General features: G+C 36.2%; 1 protein-coding gene across 1 annotated transcript in view; it reads right to left on the reverse strand.

The window, feature by feature from the left end:
* Positions 1-22,432, reverse strand: part of IQCM (IQ motif containing M) — a 71,609-nt gene that overhangs the window by 28,820 nt on the left and 20,357 nt on the right. The window contains 5 exon segments of the mRNA XM_064653483.1: positions 5,912-6,012; positions 6,654-6,711; positions 9,230-9,371; positions 10,704-10,884; positions 14,029-14,083. Of these exon segments, the coding sequence (XP_064509553.1) occupies positions 5,912-6,012; positions 6,654-6,711; positions 9,230-9,371; positions 10,704-10,884; positions 14,029-14,083 (537 nt within the window).

Raw genomic sequence — 22,432 nt, forward strand, 5'->3', positions numbered from 1 at the left:
GTGACAATAATGAAAACACAAACTGCTAGGTGGAAAGGGATGTGGTATGATTGATCATAGAATCATAGAACTGTGGAATGGTTTGGGTTGGACAGGACCTTTAAAGATCATCTAGTCCAACTCCCTTGCAATGATCAGGGACATGTTCAACTCAATCAGGTCGTTTAATGCCCTATCCAACCTGACCTTGAACATTTCCATGGATGGGGCATTCACCATCTCTCTGGGCAACATGTGCCAGGGTTTTACCACTCTCATTGTAAAAAAACCTTCTTCCTTATATCTAATCTAAATCAACCCTGTTACAGTTTAAAACCATTACTCCTCGTCCTATCACAACAGGTCCTGTAAAAAATTTGTCCTCATCTTTCTCGTAGGTCTCCTTCAAATACTAAAAGGCTGCAATAAGAAATCTCCTTCTGGGCCTGTGACAGGACAAATTGCTAAGAGAGAAGATGAGAAATCTGAACAATCCCCTCAATTTCAGTGATCCTAAGTGGTGTCATTAGAGAGAGGAGAAAAAAAAAATCATCCTAAGCTTCAGTCAAGCGATTACACCCCACAGATTTGAAAAAAGCCCTTACAATGAAAAATGCTGGTCCAAGGAAGATCCTTTCTGCCTGGTAATCACTCAGATGACCCCAGAAGCACACTGCTCTTTGTTCCACCTCTGGCCATACACTGATGGGTAAGGAGCACAAGCCTGCTGTGCTTCCCACTCATAACCTGCCACTGGATTCTCTGTGATAGAAGATGTGTGTAGAGAAGTTCCATCATTTAAATTTAATTATTCCCCAACTTTCTTTAAAGCAGATTTGACAATGCATCATTATTTGTACAATCTATTAGTATTAGGATAGTGCTCAGCAGCCCCAGGCACAGAACAAGACCCTCAGTGCCAGATTCTAACACAGTTGGAACAAAAAGCCAATCCAAGATTTTATAGCTTAGGTATAAGAGGAAGAGAAAGGACAAGAGAATAAAAATAAGACAGCATCAGTCTGGATGACAGGCAGCAGTGTCAGCACACTACTAGTTCAACTGTTGTCAACTATTCTGTAGACATTGTAGCAAAGGAGAATTTTAAGGAGAAAATTTACTTTTCAGATTGTTGTACTGTTGTTCCAAAGTAGATTTTTAGAATAATTCTAAATGTGATGTAAAATATGAACAGACCTGCAAAAACTCTCTTTATCAACTTAGTAGACATTTGTTTTGTTTAGATCTCAACTTTATTATCAAAACATCTTAATAATAATCTTGGACTATTACTATTGTCAAAAAGAAATAATTTTTTAACCATGTTGAAAACAAGGTTGGTGGCTGGCCCAGGGTACTTTGGGCTGGGTGGGTAACCCAAACTGCATTTTCCGGTTCTATGTGCCACCCACCCAGCATAGTGATCATACACTAAGAGCAAAACAATCAAGCAAATTAAGTTCTTAAACACAAATTTTTACCTTTCTTTTAAGAAGGAAATGACAAAAAGAGAAACATAGGTTTTTGTTTGTGAGAAACACAGAGAAACACAGGCTTTGTTTGTATATATGTGGAAGGTTAGAACAAACATTGATTAGATAGCTTTTGGATTCAGCAGGGATCCTTGTTGACAAACACTCCAGATGTTATGGGAATTCTTTAACCTTTTAAACTCATATTAATCTGTAATTCTTCCGGGAGAGAATCAGCAGTCAAGGAGAAGGGTATACTCTACATATTTTATTTCCTTTTGCTGCAGTTGATAGTGAATGACCCACAGCCCTAAAGACCTGAAGGAATCATTAGATAGATTTGCAGTTAGCCTTGATCCAGCAACCATTATGTAGGAAATGCGAAGCTTTACAATGGCTCTATTAAGACATTCTATTAATGCATCTATTCATTATCACTAGCTCTCTTGTAGAGTTCTCACACAGTGGAATTTAAATTTCTTGATGTTATATTTGGCTTAAATGGTCATCAGGATAACCTTCATCTGCCCCAGGGTTCATTACTGCAGAGGTGTGGAGAACGTTATTAAACAACAGCACAAGGAAAGAAACTCCTGAGTATTGTGCTCTGCCAGATGTAGGAGAGCTATTACACCTTTGTTCCTACTGCAGTATTCACAGCTTCCTGTTGCTTGTCCTTTAAGATTTTGTTTAATGAAAAATAAACAGCTAAGGAGGTAATTTCCCATCAGTGATGCAGGAAGCTTATTTTTCTTCGGAACATGCAGGGTACTCAACACAGAGGGGTCCAGCTCTACAAATAAGGCTTTTCTGGCATGACTGCCATTGAAATTACTGTTAGGTGTTGTTTATTTAACAATTTATGCATAGTTACAAATTTGAACCACAGTAAGGAAGAATTCAGAGAGAAAATAACTGCAAGGTGCATTGGGGAAAGCTTCAGTCAGAGAGTGAGTGACACTTCTGAGCTGAACCTCTAAAACCACGAGAACTTTCCAAAAGTCCCACTAACGGGCACCAGTTATCATGGAACAGCCCAGTGGGACTGAAAACTGATGAAGGTTCAGCATGAGTCAAGCTCTGAACCACAGGTTGTGACAAGGGCAGTGTGGGACGGCTCCAATATCCTCTGTTAGCTTCATGCTAACACCTATGCTGGGGACCTTCTGCATCTCCCCTGTCTGTCTGCAGCTTGAAAGCAAATGGGCACTGACTTTAATGAGGATACATTGCTTCAACAGGTCTCTTAGACTTCACTGTTTTACACTCTCATTTGTTGTTTCAAATCAAGCCGGATCAGTCTGCAAACTAAAAACGACTATATAAACCTTACCTTCCACTAATATACATGAAAATTTAAGTATATGAAAAATCTGGACACTTCTGTGGTTAAATGAAGAAATGGTTTACTACCTCCCTGCAAATGCAGAACAATCAACAAGAGGAAAAGGCTGATATAAATTAAGATTGCTTACAGGAAATTATTCAAATTCAAGTAGAACATGTGATATTTCATATTCTTAGCCTAAACATTGGATATTTTGTACAAATACAGGACTAGTTATCAAGATCAAAAGTGCAAAGATGGAAAAGTATGGATCTTATCAGAGGCAACTAAAAAGGTCCAACTGCAGAGAAAATCCTTACTGTGTTTATTTTACTTGAAAATACTCCAGTTATCAGGATGCTGCAACCGTGAACGGTTTGCCTTAACAACATATAAACAGGATTAGCTCACAACTATTTACCTGATCCAGCCTCAACCAGCATTAATAGTAGTAATTTCAGTGACTGTAGAATTAAATAACAAGATAATATGGCTGGACTTTTCAGGAAATATAGAAGCAAAATAACTGCAGTCCCAATACCTAACCTACACACATGCATAGTTCCTCTAAACTCGATATAAATGTTTACCTGAATAGAACAAGCAGCACAATGAGTCAACCAGAGAAATAAAAGGTATATTTAAAAACAGGCTACAATACTGCTTTCCAAAAAAAATATTTAAAGAAATATTTTTCATAACAATTAGCTGTAATTTCAATAGCTACTTCAAAGCATATGGCCAAAATTGATCTGTTCATTAGCTTTATTTTTCTTATTTTATTCAAACAAAGTACAGCAGTGTTTCGCTGAGGCATTCTCCTGACTGCATAGTGCATGGCATTCTGGTTTTCAATAGCAGAATGAAGTAGCAGCACAAATTGGTTTGAAATATGATGAAATAGCATCATTACTGCTGTATGAAATCTAAAAATCACTGCACTATGACCTTAATTTTAATTGGCTTTTTCATTAAGACAGCAGCTAAACCCCACCACTGATAGAAAGCCATTCAATTATTTCTAGTCAGTTCCTAACTTCTCAGCAAGCACTGTGTTATCTGGTAACACAGACACTGACTTTTCCTCACGCTGTGAAGAACAAGGTATGTACAAACACATCTGAAGAATCACCTGTGGTTAAGTTCATTTGACATAAAGGAAGCTCCCTTGGTTTCCCAGGAGTCAAAAAGCAGATTTCTAAAGGAAAACACAAACATGTTTGTCTGTATAAGCCTCCATTCAGCACTCATGAGTCCACTCTTGGTACCACTGTCTTTTTAATTCCTGACAGTGTCATGACTACAGTCTTGTTTGGTCAAATTATTCTACTGGCTTTGCTTATACAAACACAGAGACTCAAAACAACATGTCTAGTAGACTTTCTTTTATTCAGCTTTTTTCTCCTATCTCACCTAATATTTCTAATGCACATTTCACTGTTATTTTGCCACAGAGAGTCTTCTTTCTTATTTTGACAGTAAGATCTTTTTTATTTAATGCTGAATATTTGTGTTTTGCTACATATATTCTTGGTTTTTTTCTAATAATTTTACTGTCTTCATTGTCTAACCTTTATATCAAATAAGCAGGTTCTATAAAAATCAGATTTGTAGTTATGAATGGTACTGATGTAATTAAAACTCACAAGATAACATGTATAATTAAAAGTCTTCAGCATTTTCCTGCCTAAATTATTGTTAGCCAAAGACAGTACTCATTCATTACTGGAAATGGAAAAGTAACAGGACATTTAGCATCTGGACAGCTATTTTCACGGGCCCTGTTTTCTCAGCAATGTTTAGATTCAATTAAAAAAAAGCCACCAACAAAAACAGTAAGAGTAAAATGAGATGGAAAAATTTTCAAGAGATCTGATTATGTTTTTTTTTACCTGTGCTCAGACCAAATAGCCACATGGCCAGGGGCCCTGTTTTAACCTTCCATAGATTAGTCACAGGGCCATGCAGGATGCAATGTTCACCCAAAAAAGTTCAGTGTAGTAACTATCAGTAGATCTCTCCACCATTCTGCCTCGACACATAGACCTCCCCTTCCCCCTTATCTTTCCATTCCTGAATAAGCAGACTGATGCTATGGGGTGCTTTGCACTGGCACAGAAGGTGGTTTCATCAAATCAGTAGTCAGGAATTCCAAACATTCAATCAGTTGCAGTGTCTCTCCCGAGCAATTTAGCAAGGTTTTACTCTGTTAATAATTCATCTTCAGAAATAATGACATCTATATTATAATATTGAGAAAGAGAGGGCACTTTGCAGATAAGTGGAATTTATTCAAAATGCTTCCATGTTGGAAATCATTTTATGGGTGCCCTTTAGACACAGGCACATCTCCATGTTTTAGCAATTATTCATCATTTACATGTTAACAATTTAGGAGAGTTTTAAAATCAAAATGCATAAGAAGCCTACACACTGCCTCAAATGGCCAAACAAGTCTTGATAGCACTTCACAGCTAAGAGACTCTAAATAAATTGAATAATGATTTGGGAAGCATGAACCTTTCCTGAACACAGGGAAAAGTAGCAATAGTCTCCCAAATCTAGGATATAAGACAGAAATCTGTCTCCCAGTCACAAAATTTCCTGTTACCATAGTGATGGGGACTGAGCAAATGACTAAAAATACCTGGTCTTATTCACACTGTCTTAGGAATGTGACCTAAATGACATGTAATACATGATTTTCCATGAAAAACTGATTGCATTTACTGGAAGCCAACACTGGAAAGCAGATAATGTGCAAGTACAATGTGTGGTCAGACACTCAAAGATGCAGCTTGGAAAGAAAGCTTGGAAAGGCATGCAAAAAATTATGATAAAAAGAAACCACATGTAGGTCATCAACAAGTCAAAAGTGCCAACTAGATGTAGGTTTCTCTCACTAAATAAAGCTGGTCTTTAAAAGCAGTCTTTGGAAGTGCTGATACATAAAATTAACCATAACCTCCAAAGAAGTTCACAAGAATCCCCCAGTTGTGATAGCTTGCAAACTTAGGACAACTCATGTTTAGACCAGCTTTGTTCACAGCACCTACATATGTCACTATAAATTAAAAGTGAGCTATTAAAGTGTGCTAGAGGAGAAACTGCAAGTGGCATCTCCCACCTCAACTTGTGAGGTTCCCAAAAAGGCTCTCTCTCTGTAAGTCACACAGGAGCTGCTGCTGCTGCTCTACATTGAGAGGATCATTGCAGGCTCTTCCACTGACTTCCCTGGGAAAAACAAAAGCCAGAAGGAAGATGAGGCTCTAGATGTGTTTGAAGGGCTTGATTAGTTACAGTTTTATTTTGATTTTTAAACAAATGATCTCCCTCCAATTTACAGTTCAGGATACCCTAATTCTTGCCTTGTGAGGTCTTATTTTATTTACAGTCTTCTAAGAATATTTTCATCTATTAATATTTCTAAAAGTTCTCTGCACTGAGTCGTTTAAGGATGTTGGAAGGTAAACACCACTGAATTTAGAAAGGGGTTAATGTTTTGCCTGGAGACATCTGCAAATGCAAACCTGCCACAAAATTGCTCTACATCCTCTTAAATATATTTAAAAATAGTGTGGAATTATATCCCAGCATTTTTAGACACAGTGGAATTGCAGAAAAATGGACTTTATTTCAAGTATAATGATAAAATGCTCCATTTTGAAAAAGATCATCAGTATCAGATAAGTTTTGTCCTGACTATGCTTTTAAGAATAGTAAAAAAATCAAACAAGCAAAAAGCCCAAATCCTGCAGAACCTGCAGCTGAAATTTTTTACCATTGTAAAGCCATTATAAGTGACCATGTACCTGAACAAACCTACTGGAAGACTTGCTGTATCCTACTATCCACACTATCTCAAAAATTAAAACAGATCATTTCTCTCCATCTTTTTGTCAACTTCTCTCTGGGAAAACATTGTTTCATAAACTGAAAAAGAGAAGTTTTTTCATATATATCTTTACAATAAAGTACTGGGCACTGAAGGTTTTTTTCAGAAATGTTTTCTTCAGAAATATTTTCTTCTTTTTTAGCACTATTTTTTTCAAAGCCGAGTTAGTATGCTTGACACACTTTGTATGGAAACATAGGCCTATGCAGAGGTTATATGGTGCAGTTTGCTGCTGACTTACTCTTGCACTGAAGGGAAGGTCATGCATCATCCTTGCTGAATGAAAAGGAGAACAGCTACACTGAGAAACATCTCTTTCCTCTATTAGAATTTCTCAACAGGAAAAAGTGATGGTCAGCAGAACTTGTCTGGTAGAAAGAGGTTGAGGGAGGTGAAAAATTATAGCAGTTAGTACTCTTTTTTACCTGGCAGATACACTCAACCTAAATCAGTATATTAAACCACTCCCCCTGAGGTAAAAGGCAAGGGGAAAACTCAGAGTGGAAGAAATTTTCCCCAGTATTATTGTAATTCAAATGCCCATAGATGCCTTGCCACAGTTAAAAAAAAAAAAAAGGGAGAAATCACAGCAGTAGGCTAACAGTCAATTAAATATAGTATATAATATAGTTTCAATCAAGAAGAGTAACTCAGAGATAGATGTTGTGTGATTTATTTGGTACTGCTCAGGAAAGGAAAAGTACCAAATAAATACAAAAAACTTCACAGTCTCCTATACTTTCATGTCCACAGAGTATTTCAGGTAATATACAGATTTTTGCTGATTTGGTGTGATTTTGCAAATCTTTCTCCCTGAGAGACAGAGGTTAGTAGTCTAGCTCATACACTACTAATTAACAAAGCCATCAGACTTCCTGTAAGGGTTAACACCAATAGATCATATTACACTCCGTGTTGTGCCTGAACATCTATAACATGTCTCTTTCTGTCTTCAAAGCAGAGAAAATTAATGTCACTTTAACATTTCAGAAAAACAGCATCTACCTTGTTTGTACTCTAGTCTTTGAAGGCCATGAATCAAAAAACAGAAAAAAAAAAAAAAGACAATACATTGGGCTGCAACGTCTTATTTAGTGGGTAGTACATTCTTATTTCTCTGAAATATATACTTAAAGGAGAAGGGTAAAAAAAAAGTCAATACATTTCTAACTCTTAGGTATGAAAATGGTCACCTAAGTCCAATTTGCAGTATTGTGTTTAGATGCATGGTTAAAAATTCTTACCTATTCTCTTTTTCTCAGCTTTTTCCCAGGAGGGAAGCTATTTTCTAGTGTACACACTCAACTAATCTTAAACATATTCTGTGATGAAATGACCACCTCTTATTCTGGAAGAGGAATTTGAAGGGCAATGGATCAGACAAAAAGGAAATTCAGACTAAACTTTTCAGTCTAAACTGCTTTTTATTTTCCTTAATATCTTCATAAAATCCTTGGGGTGGTACGGTCTACACAAACAAAAACATCCAGAAGATTGAAGAGGGGAGTGAGCAGAGCATTTGGAGCTAAAGACAGGCAGTTTTGGTATTAGTCAACTGTTTCCTCTTCTTTCAATACTTCTCTGCTTATGTACCAGAAGAAGCAGCCCTTGTCTCTGTGCCTTCTTCATATTGTCATTTATGCTTCTCCTGAGCCTTGCTGGTTAGTGACTTTCCTATCATACAGCTGAACAACAGCATCTATCTTCTCTACCACACTTGCTTGACTTTACAGTGAGCTACCAAACTGATAAGGAAACAGGGGAAACAAGTGCGGGCATAAAAAGTAGTTCCACGAATTAAATAGACAATACACGGATAGCTCAAAAAAAATTGCAGAGAAATCTTCTTTAAAGAGGCTCTGTAGACACACAAGTTATTATTTCATTATGGGAGATGTCCATTCATCTCATCAAGTGCTATTCATTTTCCACAAAATCCTCCCAACATACAATGGCAATAATACTGGGAAAAAAATCTTGGCTAGAATGATGAAAAGGATAAACTGTTAAGAAAATTGTGATGACACTCAGTTTTGCACTTTCTCACCTAATATGTCATTACAAATCCTCCTTTCTGACAGTTTGTGACACTGCCCATCATTTCACAGCTAACAAAGTTACAGACTAAGAACCAAAATACACTGACGTGATCACAAACAGCAGCTTAAAAGAGATAAAATATTTAATGATAAAAGATATTTAAATAAGCTCATCTAGATACTGATTTATTTAACGTATTTATTTATTTGTTATTTATTTATAAAATAAAAATTAAAATATTAATATTTCAAAATATTATTTAAATAAGTTGAATTTATTTACATAAACTCATCAAGTGACCAAGAGAAACTTTTTATTCAGGCTAAACCTTACAGATCTATAGGGCTACTACGACACCTAAGGAATGCAGCTGTGCATATGGAGGCATGAAATCATCCTTGCACACAAAAAGCACTTTAAAATAATTGTGTTGCAGACACGGAATATTAATTAAGATTAAACAGAGTACTGAAATTAAAATAAAAGACAATTCTATTAAAAAATAGGACGACTCACATTTTTTCTTGTCTATCCACTGCTCTAATTCGAAATACCAAATTGGTGGAGAGAGATCCAAAACACCAGTTTGACACCTAATGCAGGTTATGTTAGAGTAATACCTTTCAGCTGCTGGTAGGGATGGTCCATGACTTGTAGACTGTAATTACAGATGTTTCACTTTCACTACTGTAAGAAACAAGTGAAGGGTGACTAAAGAAACAGATGAGAAGGTGGAAGTAAGAGGTGTGCATCGTACAAGAAAATCTTAAAAGAAAGCAAGAACAAATTCCATTCATGTAAACTCGTACAAACAGATGAACACATACATAAAAACAATTACTCCATAGTACTGATAGTACATTTCATCCCAAGTTTCAGAAGTTGATCAGGAACAATATGAAATGCTATCTGCCCATAATCAGTCTTGGAGGAAAGACAAGGTTCTGTACCTCAGAAGAGGAAAATTGGAACCATGAAATTTGGCAGGATGAGAAAATCTGTGTTCAATTCCTTTTTTTTATTAAACATATGTTGTGGGAAGAAAAATATGTATTTGTTTTCTACAGTCCAAAGTAGATATCACAAAAGTCTGGCTCACCTCATCATTAATTATATTAGCAGCAACAGCTCCCTCTCCTCCAGTGTATAAAGCAAAATAATATTTCTAAAGGCTGATGTTTACCAAATAATATGACCTGATTTTGATTACCCTATTTTAGGATTCTGGAAAACTAATAAAATAGATTGTTTAATGAATTAGTCAGTTCCTACTTGACCCCCTTCTTTGAATTAGATACAAGTTTTCTTACAGTGTACTTCTTAGATAGGAGGCTTAGCCATCATTAGATGAATGATAACCAAAGTTATGCAGCCTCCATGAACACTCAGTCTGCAACGTGCAAAAGCTCTTTTAACTTGGTGTAAACTTTGAGATAGAAGGCAAAAGTGCCTATTACAGCATGTAGTTTCTCAGGAACTGGTACGTCATTCCTCAGGAACTGGCATTTCAATTAGCAATACTAGAGGATATACACGAAAGACAGTAATTATCCTGTAGAATACAAGGTCTACATTCTATAGAATACATGGGTTTTTTAGCAATTGCAACTTAAAACAACGTGGGAGAAGAAAAGTGAAATAAACATTGTTAGTTACATCCTGTTTCTCAACTTGAAAAACTGCAGGCCCCAGGATTAACAGTACAATATGCATGTACACCAAGACTCTCTGAAGGCAGAGGGATTGAGCATCGCATGGGGCATTCTCTTCTAAAAACTGATAGAGAGCCTTCTTGAGATCAAGAGATGGACAGGGGTACCAGCACAGCACTCGCTATCGCTGAATTCTCCATAACCTCGAGGATGCAGAACAGCCATGTCAGTCAGACCAGCTGAGCAGGGGGGTTGTTTATTAGCAAAATAATAATAATCAAGAATTCTTATACTACTAAAATATAAGTGCTGAATGGATTAAACAATCAAGATATTGCGTTAATCTTTACTATCTTTAATGCCCTGTGTTCGAACCACCTTCTCATGTATCTTAGAATGCAAATGACAGCTTTAAGTACTTCTCTAATGCTAGGATGCTTTCTACTATCTCGAGAGGCTTCAAAGACTTCCAGCTGAGTGATATTTTTCTTCTGGGTTTGAAGGTCAAGGTGTTTGTCACTAGAAATTAACGTACAGCAGAATCATTTTTTAGTTTGGTGAACAAATGGTTGAACTATAAATAAAAATTCTAGAAGACAAATTGTAATGTGCACCTAAAATAATTACAGAATCACATAGAATCCTTTTATTTACATGAATAGCTTGAAAAGATTGAAAAGGAACTGTTGGTCATTTACCATCTCCAATTACAGAATTAGCATCCAAATCTGCTTGCCAACTGTTCTGCTGCAGCTGCGTAGATCTGCACAATGCCCATGGCTTTGTAAACTATAAAGATTAAGTTCTTTTCAAAATTGTTAACATTTTGAATTACTATTTAACTGTACAGGTTTGTTGGTTTGTTTTTTCTTTTACAAAACGGAGAACATAAAAAGTCCTATTTTTGTGTGCAAATACACTGTAATTTGAGTAAGACTAAAGAAATAAATTACCTGCCAGCTCCTACAATTTAACTGGTAATACGAGCTATAGCTGATAGACAGGGAAAGCTTTAAGTGTCTCTTCCATATGAATGCAAACTTTCATGGATTTTATTAATGTGTGTTCATCAAAGTTGCCAGGAAATTTCAACACACACACACATAAAACCAGATTTTACGAGACCAGAGAAATGTATTGAAACCAATCCTTTTCATAAGAACACAGCAGGAAATGCTGTATTGGAGATTTTCCTGTCAAAACAAGATAGCAGAAATACCAGAAAAGCCAAGATATTCAATATCCTGGACTATACATGTATTTGCTTCAGTAAAATTGCTAAGAGTAATTTTAAAAACCTGAAAGCTCTCAATTTAATCTTGATACAGAGGAGTAGAAAGGAACTCTCTGAAGTTTCATCTCTACAGTCCTCCCATGTGATGACCTGACTATGTCCCAACTGAGGAAATGATCACAATGCATATGATAAATAATCAAAAATGTTAGATTTTGCATTTCAAGCAGTGTAACTGGCAGAAATGTAAACCAAATCATAGCTGAGGATTTTTCATCAATCAGATTTAGAATTTTCTCCTGAAGGTATAATTGTGAATAGAAATAGTCATTTTATAGTTAAGGTCATAAGCAGCTCTATGTTGTAAAGCCTTAATTTTGGTTAATACATCTAGATTGTGCCAAGATTAAACCAATCTGCTGGAAATATCATTCAATTGAGAGAAAAATGGTTTTTGATGCTTGGTATTCATAAAGTAAGGTGCTAGTCAGATAAAATTCTTGAGAAATTGAGATCTGAGTATTTCTCAAAATATTGTCTTTTGCTAGTTTTTTGTTTGTTTTTGTGGTTATATTATATTGAGTCTTTTAAAAACAAAATAACTTAAATGATGAATTTTAAAATTATTGGTTTCTGGTGTTCTATGGCACTTTCTTCATGTAGCCAAGAGCCTGCAGGATTTCTCATCAGACCATTTTCTTATAATTAAAAAACATCATTTGAACTTATTCATCACTCTACTCTATGCCACAAAGACAAATCTGTTCCATCAATCTTGATCTCTCTACTGGCTATAAAATCTTCCAGGTGTTTCATATAACCTCACAATATGGGACCATGATTTCAACATTCACTTTTAATCTGATACACCCTCTAATCTGTTTCACTGAGCAAGGAACTGAACACTCTACCAGCTTAATTCAGCTCCACACCAGCAGAGAGTGTGCATTTACTTTTTCCCCAGATATCCTATTAGAGAAGAGCAACATTTTAATTTGTCTGTAGGATTTTGAGGAAATTGCAGTTTCATAGGTTGCACAGGGAATACCCTGACTGGATACTCATCACCACAACCTTTCTAGTAGACAAGCCTAGTGAGTTCCAGGTGATGTATCTACTCTGAGACATTAGAATGTACCCAGTATAAGGATATCCAAGGGCTCCATCTCTAGCCTAATCAAACCCACTCTCTTCAAAGACCAAGGAACAACATTATGTCAGATGGACAGGAAGGGAACTACCTGACTGACTATCTACATGGGTATATAGAGCACACACAGTATTCCTAGAGATTATTTTTTTTCCAAATTTGGAGAAAAAGTCTATCAAAGGTGGGAGGGCAGGTCTTACCGTGTTATCTTACAGGAAGAAAAGTTTGAAATGTTTCCAGAACATTATTTTCAGATTTATTTCAGATTCTACATAAAGTTTGACTTTTCAAACAAGATCCTCAAATCAAAAAAAAAAAGCTGAGATAGAGGTAGATTATTTGAAGAAGGCGGGGCACTCGGGTAGAAGGAGAGAAAGTCTTCCTAAAATCAACACATTTAATTATTATTTTTTTAAATGAAAACGTATTTCAGAGCAGTTCTGAATTTGTAACCACTACATTCTTTTGTAGATCCATGATAAAAAGAAGTATGTGAAAGATATGGACAAGTGGCTGTTTGAAAGATCAAGTGTACAATCAACTCCTCACTTAGGTACAGCAGCTGTCTGCACTACAGATGTCTTTGTAAAATCAAATTCATGATGCAGATCTGATGGGAATGCATTGAATGGCTCTTCCTATTGAATTATACATGGGGTAATTTTTTTTATAATATCACAATTTAATTTCATGCAATTTACATATTCTGATTAATAGCGCTGTGCAAAGATATATTTAATATGCTCTGGCACTGCTGTATAAATAATGTCTTATATCAGTATTTTATGCTGTTCTTAAAGATTAATTAATTTTATGGTTGTGTTCAGTTACACTGCTTTTTCTCTTGTATGCCACAAAAATGTATTCTAAACTACCTCAGTGTAATTTCTCTCAGTTACACTATCTCTAATGGTAACTTTTACAGGAAAATTTACGGAAGAATATAGCTAAACAGAAAAAATGGGTTTTATTTAATAAGTGTTTAGAATATACCAGAGCAGAACAAGTACCAAGCACGATATTTGAAAAGGAATTTCTACCAGTTTATCTGCATTGATATATATCCCATCACTTACAAATTTCAGTTCAGATAATGCTACTAATTAGTTTTGGCTGATATTGGAGTATTTTGTATGCCCCATTTATAAAAGCTGTTTGCCCATCTGTTAATAGGTTGGAAGTGATTAAAGGACACTTATTTTGGCTGTTGCAAAGGCCAAATCATTTTAAAGCTGCAAATATGTGACAAAATCAGCTAAAGGTTTGCCAAGTTCAGGACCTGATTTTCTTTAAGCGTTGTGGTGTCTGCTTCCTTTCTCTCCTGCCTAAAGTGTCTATGAGTTTTCGGTATATAAAAGCAAAAATTCTGCCTACTATGACAAGCCACAACTTCTATCTATTCGTTTAAACAGAGGTTTTGATGAACTTTCAATGCTTTTCAGATCTCTAGGTAAAAAGCATTTTTGCTGTTTGTCTATTAGCTTTGAAGAATCACTTTTGAGAGCTTAGCTAAAATGTGGCTTACAAGAGAATTCAGCATCACTATATTTTAATACCTGCGCCTTCTCTTCCTCTCTATTGTTTCATCAGCATGCATAAAAGAACAGGAAAATCAGAAATAAATCAATATAGGAAATATCAGAGGAAAAAGAAGACAAAAAAAGAGGTTAAAGGAATTGGATGAAAAAGACAGTCATGGATGGTGAGCTGGGAATCAACAGTAAACCAAAATCCCTAATATCAAGAGTTTTATGTGTGCCAGTATCAGGGGATAATTACGGACTTCAGCTTCATCTGGGGAAGAGTATTTCAGTCATAAGTTTAACTTCAATGAAGGTAAGATTTAGCCTTGTACAAAGAACTGGAATAACTTCTGTAAACCATTTATGCCCTACATTCTACCTGAAGGCAAAGCTCACATTTAAATTATACTTTGTTTCTTACTACATATACTTAAATTAATACTTTACGGTCTCAGGACGGAACCCAAGCTGATCCTCACTCCAAATGAAAAGCAGCAATGGAGTTCGAAAAGAGCATTCAAACAGATATTCTCACCCTGGTTTGCCTGCAAACCCCTGAATATTTTTTTCTTAACTGGATTTGAACTGTAATACCAAAGGGAAAAGACCAATAACTAACCCTAGACTTATTCGCTTCATCTGCAAATTTAATTTTATAAATGAGCAACATAAAGTGCTACCGACATACATTAAAGACATACCACCTGCTTTGAACTGCTTTAATGGAAAATCTGTCAAGCACTTTCTTTAATGATTATGTGTCTTAAAAATTCAACAAATGAAAGGATTATCACTGAAATCATATTAATCTGCAAAGGATTAACAGCCTACTGTTGAAAGACTTCATGAACTGCAATAGGAGAGGATCTGAAATAAAAAATGCAAAGAGCTTTTCACATAAATAGTGCAGAAAGACTGTAGAGGTTGAAGCAGTAAAAGTGAAAATGGACTGAAATGAAGAATGGTGATGTGAATCAAACACATCAGCAGTGAAAATAAAACGACATCATAGAAAACATGCTATAACATCCTTACCACCTGTATACTCACTTTCTTTTGTAAGTTTCTGTGACTGGCTGCACTCTCCTTGTAATTCGTAATTTTAATTAGGTTTAGATAAAGTTGTTTGAAATGTCTCGTTTAAAGAATGAAACAATTTTATTGAACATTCTGAATTAATGAACACTGGGAATGAAGTCTAAACTCCCTATGGATACAGTCCTTTCAAGGGTTAGAAAGACCCCCCACAGTTTACAAAATACTTTATCTTCAACAGTACACAGTTTAGCTTTCAGAATTTCAAGACACAAAAAAATTGTTTTATTTCTCTGTTATATCTTCCCTGCCTGTAGGACATCAATGAAATCATGGCTGGGCATTTCTTGTTGTTTAATGGCCAACAGAGTTCATTTCATCAGACCTCATTCAGTAGTTATCCATATTCATGAAGACACTTAAGGATGTGTTTGATTTTAGCTTTAGTAGGATTTAAGGATATGTTAAAAGTTAGGCACATACTTAAAAAGCTATGCTGACTTTGGATGGAGGCAATCTCATGCTTACCTGAGCTAAAGTTAAAATTAAGCATATGCTTAAGTGTTTTGCTGAATACAGATGGAGTGCTGAACTGAAGCCCAGTGATTACTCATAAGTGTCAGTATGTTCTCAATCCAGAAATTATCACTTTACAAATAAAATCTGAAGATATGCATATACATAATCAATGTATGGCTGAGTAGAATTTTGATGACCAGCTAATTATAATTCATGCAGACATAAATTAATAAGGTGATGAAATACCGCTTAAAGATGCATCCCAAATTATTCACTCGGGATGTACACAGAAGATAAAAATGCAACAGTAAAACAAAATGGAGGCAAAAAGACAAGTCATAAGGACAGGCACAGCAACAGCTTTTGCTTCCAGCTGGGGAGACCATCCTCAGCCTCAACAGCCCCCATTTAGTTGGTCTCAAGGCCTGATACAAAAATTTGCCTAGTTTCCTAAAGCGACAATGTTATTAACGGGAGGTTAATATACACATCAAACAAACAGATTTCCCTCATCACACAGAAGAAGCCAGAATTGTCTTTCTGAGATTTGAGAACTCAATGACATTGAGAATCTATGGATTCTACTTGGAAATAGTGTAAATGTATGACTAAGACCTTAGTTATGCTTTCTATTTTCTTTGTTAGTTTTCAATATTAATTTCTGAAAGAAAAAGACTGAAAAATAAGTTTGAAAATAATTACATCAGTTTCACCTGCACCTCATATTCCTCCTTTTTGACTCAGCACTTGATGGAATGCTTTTCCTTTTATTGGCTTGGAAGTCTACTGTAATTTAGAAAGACAGAAGGAAGATCTAGTGAGTTATATAAGTAAAATCTAAGAGAGCTCATAACTGCCATATATTTCAAAAACTCTCTGCATAGTTTTAAAATGTTCCTGATCTAGATAGGACTTAGAGCTTTACTGAGGAAGACTAAAAAGTTCAAAGAAATAAATCCAACCTAAGCAGTAACTGCAAATGTTAGGGATGAACCTAGCAATGCTTTAAGGCTGAATATACAGGTTCAAAAAGGGAAAATACTGCTTTCCATTTTCCATCTTCTCAATGACTTCTCACTGTCCTACAAGAAAATAATTCTAACAGTGTTTTCCTTTAATGAATTACAGAAGCACAAAACTCGCAAACATTTGCTATAATTTTATAGATTAGGGTGTTTGACTTTTGCTGTGATGTATTTTTGATCTGGCTACCTCTTAAAAAGGATATGCCATCTATAAAAAGAAAAAGATTAGAAGGAAAAAAACCCACCCAGTATATAGTTGAAGCTTGTTCTTGCCATTTTAATTCCTGTGTTCCTGAAATACAGTGATAAACAAAGCATGTCAAAGAATGCATATCTGTTATCACACCAAAGTACCACTGATCCCAATCTGCTTTTCCTGACAATGGCCAGCAAAGGAGTATAGGCAGCCATAAGAAACATGGCACTTTCAAGGGTGATTTGTCTCCATTATACACTTCTGATTATCAGCAGTTTAGTGACTGAGCTACTGGCAGCATCTGCACCCTTATTTTTAATGGCCACTGAACAACCAATGAGACATCAAATTGCCTAACCTCTTTTAGATCCCTTTTCTATCTCCAGACTCTGCAACACCTGTGGCTGCCAGATCCACAATTCAATTACACATTAAATGAAAAAGATTTTTCTACTTTTGCTCTAAATTTGCTACCTGATGATTTCATCAGAACCTTCTAGTTCTTGAGCTAGAAAAACCACAGACATTATTCCTTCTTAGCCTTTCCCCTCCTTTCAAGATTTTGTTCCTGATTGATTACCTCTGTTGCCAAGGCTCCATGATACTGAATCAATGGATGGCAAAATGGTAAATGATATCCATAATAATTAAATGTTTCCCCACCTGATGATTCCCAGCTTATTTAGTCTGGTTTATGACAGAAACTATCCCAGCACTTCTGGCAATCCTATATACTACCTTCCGGATTTCTTTTCTTTTCAGGACAGCATGACTGACGCACGGTATCTAAGACATGGGTGTACTACGAATGTAGTAAGGACTCTCTCCTGATCAGGAGACAGCTACTTTGATATTCTTACTAAATTCCAATTAGATTATCAGCACTACAGCTGGTCTCAGGAAGAACCTGACGTATTCAATTGCCTGAAGGAAGGACTGCATGCCTGACAGGAGATTTGCTTCTATCCATTTCATGAAAAAGTGAGTCCTAATGGTTGTTTGCTTTCACATACTTTTTGATACCTCATGCTTCAAATCCTGCTCCCTAATCTCATTTACTCAAATCAGAGTCTCAGATTCAGCTGTACACTAGCCCTGCCTGTTATCTACCACATTAGACCCAACTGTCCTCTGTGGACTCCCAGGTACTTAGCCCAGCTCCCACCCACAGATTCTTCTTCTGACCTGATGTACTTGGCTTTTGTCACTAACTTCTGACTGTGGCCTCTCCCCACACTGCTACTTGCCTTACATGTGGAGATGTTTTCTGTTCAGATCTAAATTCTTTTCCTTTCCTTACCAAACCTCTTACTGTGTTCTCTACTTCTTCTGGTTAGCAATTTCATACAAATAAACACAAGGATTCCAAGATCCTGCCTGTGTGAAAACACCAAATTCAGAGCTCATTCAGGTGTACGTCTGTAGAGTGATTCTCTCCACCAAACATTTTCGGATGTTAGACTAATGTAGGCAATGCATTAAGTACAACTAAACCACTCTTTCAAGCATCCTATTTAGCAAGTTTACTCACTGAGATGTTGATTATGATTTTTTAAGCAAAGAATGCAGGTTTTAAAGGCTGCAAGTCAGTCCCCTGACATGTATTGCAGATTTCCAGCAGTGTTACTCAACTGTTGAAAAAAAAAATTCTTCTGCAAAGCTGATAATGCAATTCAAACAATTGCTATTGCAAACAGAAGACCTGGCTCTCCACAATCTTGTATATTTTAGGATCATCAGCCACAAGTGCAATTAACTGTTAGATGGTGGGAGAGCTAAAATGTATGCAGATGCTCAAGAATAGTCCTATTTAGTACCTCATTTTATAGGTGTATAGTTTTTTGTCCATTTATTTCATAATTTCTGTGTCACCACTGAGTAGTCTTGTCCAGTTTGGTTGGCTTTTATACTACAGCTGTACTTTGGTCCTCACTTTTGGTTGTGATCTAGGGATTTGGGTCCTAAAGTTGCTCCTCCCAGAAGTAGAGTGACTAAAGCCTATAATTTTATCAACTCTATCAATTCTATTTGGAAACCCTGTCATCCACAACTATACATGCTGAAAGGCAATCTACATTTTAGTTCATGTGCTCCAAAGCCAAGACAATGCCTAATAAAGTCACCAACCATAATTTAATATGAAGATGAAATTAGGCTTCTTGAGCAATTGAGATGTGCCTACTTATTTTAATGCAGTCTGGATGTTAACACCAGCTTTCTGAGGGGAAAAAAAAATGAGAAAAAAGTGGACATAGAGGTGCAGTAGGCATAGGATCTGCATAAAACTTTAAGAGTCACTCACCAAAAATTATTTTCCGGGCAAGATCCAACACTACAGTAAGGGACTTTTGCACAGCTCTGGGTTTAAATGTATGAATTCAGGGCAAAATAGACACATGAAGTAACTTAGAGAGTTATTCAGTATCTTGGTAATTAACATGAAATTTCCCAATTGCTACGAAGATATTGTTGAGGCACTCATAGATCCTTCAGCTGTGCATATCAGTGATTCTGACTATGAGCTGACAATAGAAACAAATCCTACTATGCAAGTGATCAGCACGTGCCATGACAAGATCTCAGAATATCTTTGATATTCATGAATCAAGTTTCAAACACATACAAGTATTGTTCACTTCAAAAACAAACAGTTTGAGAAGATAAACCTTCGATCAGCATATGCCACCCATAAGATCAGCATATTGCCACCCATACAGCTAAGTAAAAGCTATTTTTTACCATACTTTCTTAAGCATTAAGTATTCTTTCTTAAGTAAATTGTGCCTTACTTTCTTAAAATAAGTTGACCACATAGCTTGAAGTATGTTCCCTTTTAAAAATAAGGAAAATCATACCATTGACCTCTGAAAAGTAGGACTTGAGAAATACACACATAGGTTCTTTACAATTTGCACTCACCAGGCCATTTGATACTCTGCTGTAACAAAGGAGTCAAATGGCTTTATCTTCTCAGACTCTTCCATATAAAACAGTGCAGTGAAGCATGTGCTTAATTTGGAATGAGCTGTTCCTGCTTCACACTATGATGAGCCACTTGCCAATTGAGTTCAGTCTCCTGCCTCCTGCTTGCAAAAGGAATTTAATTGGCTGTTACAGCAATCTGTACTCTGATAAGGTTGCTGAGAGAGAGAGAAAAAAAAAGCGACAAACCCATCTAGCTGAAGACCTCATATATATATTTCTTCCACAGTCCTCTATTTTTGCTGGTCCATCAACATCCAGTGTGTAGTTACCCTTCAAACAGCCATTCCTACCTCTAGATTTCCCATTTTTAACTAGGGCCATCCAAAAGTTCACTATTCTTTTCGTTTACTTCCTAAACTACCTTTCAAGTCTCCAGTATGTGATCCAATAGGTTGGATATGCTTTCATGTGAGGCTACCTCCCCCCGATGAATTCAAAGCTTAATTCTGCCTGAGACAAGGGTGGCCTACAATAAAGACCTTGCTTCCACTTCACAAGCCACCTGTTATCTTCTTCACCAACCTGCCAACTCCTCTACTGTTTCCCAGTCCTGCTGCTCGCCAGCCCACTGTGCCATCTGCACAGCAGGAATTCAGAGATAAACTTACAAAGTGTTAGAAGTCTCAGCTTTGTCTCAGAGCCGGTGCTGCTTTGTGAGCAGAATAATTATTCTGGAGTAAAAGTAACTTTCATTTAAGAATAATGTCTGCATGGAAAGCTACTCCAGAATCAGGGGTAGCAAACTAATTTGTTCCATTGTAGCTCTGTTAGTCTGCTTCCTCTTTTGTACAGGGCCAAAGACCTATTTGTGACTATGTTAAATTTTCTTATTAGGACAGGACATACATGGATATAATAATTACTTTAATCTACAAAAAGAATAGAAAATTACTCAAAGTATAATTCCAAAATTTCCAGCCATTTTGGAAAGTGATATATAAAACATTTCTGAAACTGGGAAGAAACCGAAATGCAGGAATCTTATTACTCAAAAGACTATTACAACTTCTGTCCCAAAGATTATTAAAAACAAAACAAACAAGCAAAAAACCAAACCAAACAAAAAAAATTACAAACCACAGACCACTGCAGCCAAAAAATTGGACTGGGTGTCACATGAAAGACTGGAAGACATGACTAATTTGCAACCACAGATAAAAATTCCAGTCGTCTATTATAGTCACTGGTACCACACCACAGAAACTCAAGACTTTAGTAATGGTCCCCGTGTCCCATAATGCTGGATACTGCCTGAATACATAAAGTATAGAACAATTACTATCTCAAATGAGTTGCAATTGCAGTAAAGATCAAGAGACAACAGAGAAGCACAGACAGATAAAATAATACAAGGAAACAATGAAGTGAATTCAATTGATGTTACATGAAGTTGTCACAGTACATCAGAAGCTTAATGTTGTTACTTTAGAGCAGACAGTGCAGTAAATGTTAATCTTCAGAATGAGCATAAAGTGCATTAAAGAGGTTGTTTTGTACCTTCTACAAAGTTTTTCCCAAGCCTACCAGGTAACACAGAAAAAAACCACCTGCAATTGCATGCTGGAACACTGAAACAGGCATCATTCATCAATAGGAAGAATAGAAGCTGATCATTCTATTGTGAATCAGAGATGATAGAGTGGAAAAGATGTTTCATATTTTGTTCAATTCAGATTATTGTGGTATTCTGTCTAAACTGGTGAATTTGAACCATGGAACCACTTTGCATGATAAACAGTAGAACTCTTTATCAGCCTTGAATCACGGTGCAGAAATGGGTAATTCACAGCTAGCTTTGAACGAGCTTTCAATTCAAATAATGATCTCCTGTTTTAGGTCGAGTGCAAAACCCTACTAAAGTGCAAATCACAAGCAAACAAAGCTATCTCAGCTCTTAAAACACCACAGCTACATCTATTTCACCCCAAAGAAAACAAATAAATAATTCAAAATAATGGCATTCTGGCAATATAACACCTTGCATATAACTTATTCTTTCTCATGTGTCTTTTGGGGGAAGATTTTATTAAGCATATTTTAAACTTTAATGAACCATTATCACTTTTTTGTTTCTGTTAATTTTACAGACAATACATGAAAGTCAGTCTGAAACAATACCCCTTGTGTGTAGATGTAAGCAAAGCTACAGGCACTTTCTGAGCCCACTGACTGTTTTATCCAGATTCACAAGCTACAGTGATCTCTGTTGCCTTTTCTCATTAAAGAAAATGCAATCAGAGATGGAAATACTCTGCAAGGTGATTTTCTTTCACATAAAACATTCAGTAACAAAGATGTCTTTGTGCATGACATGCTTTCTGCTTCTTCTTCACCACTTCTTGTCTATGTTTTAATTAAGGGTAGCTTTTCTTCTTGGTAGCTTAGACACTGTAGCTGGCT

The sequence above is a fragment of the Pseudopipra pipra genome, chromosome 4 (assembly GCF_036250125.1).
Source record: "Pseudopipra pipra isolate bDixPip1 chromosome 4, bDixPip1.hap1, whole genome shotgun sequence".
NCBI classification, from domain to species: domain Eukaryota; kingdom Metazoa; phylum Chordata; class Aves; order Passeriformes; family Pipridae; genus Pseudopipra; species Pseudopipra pipra.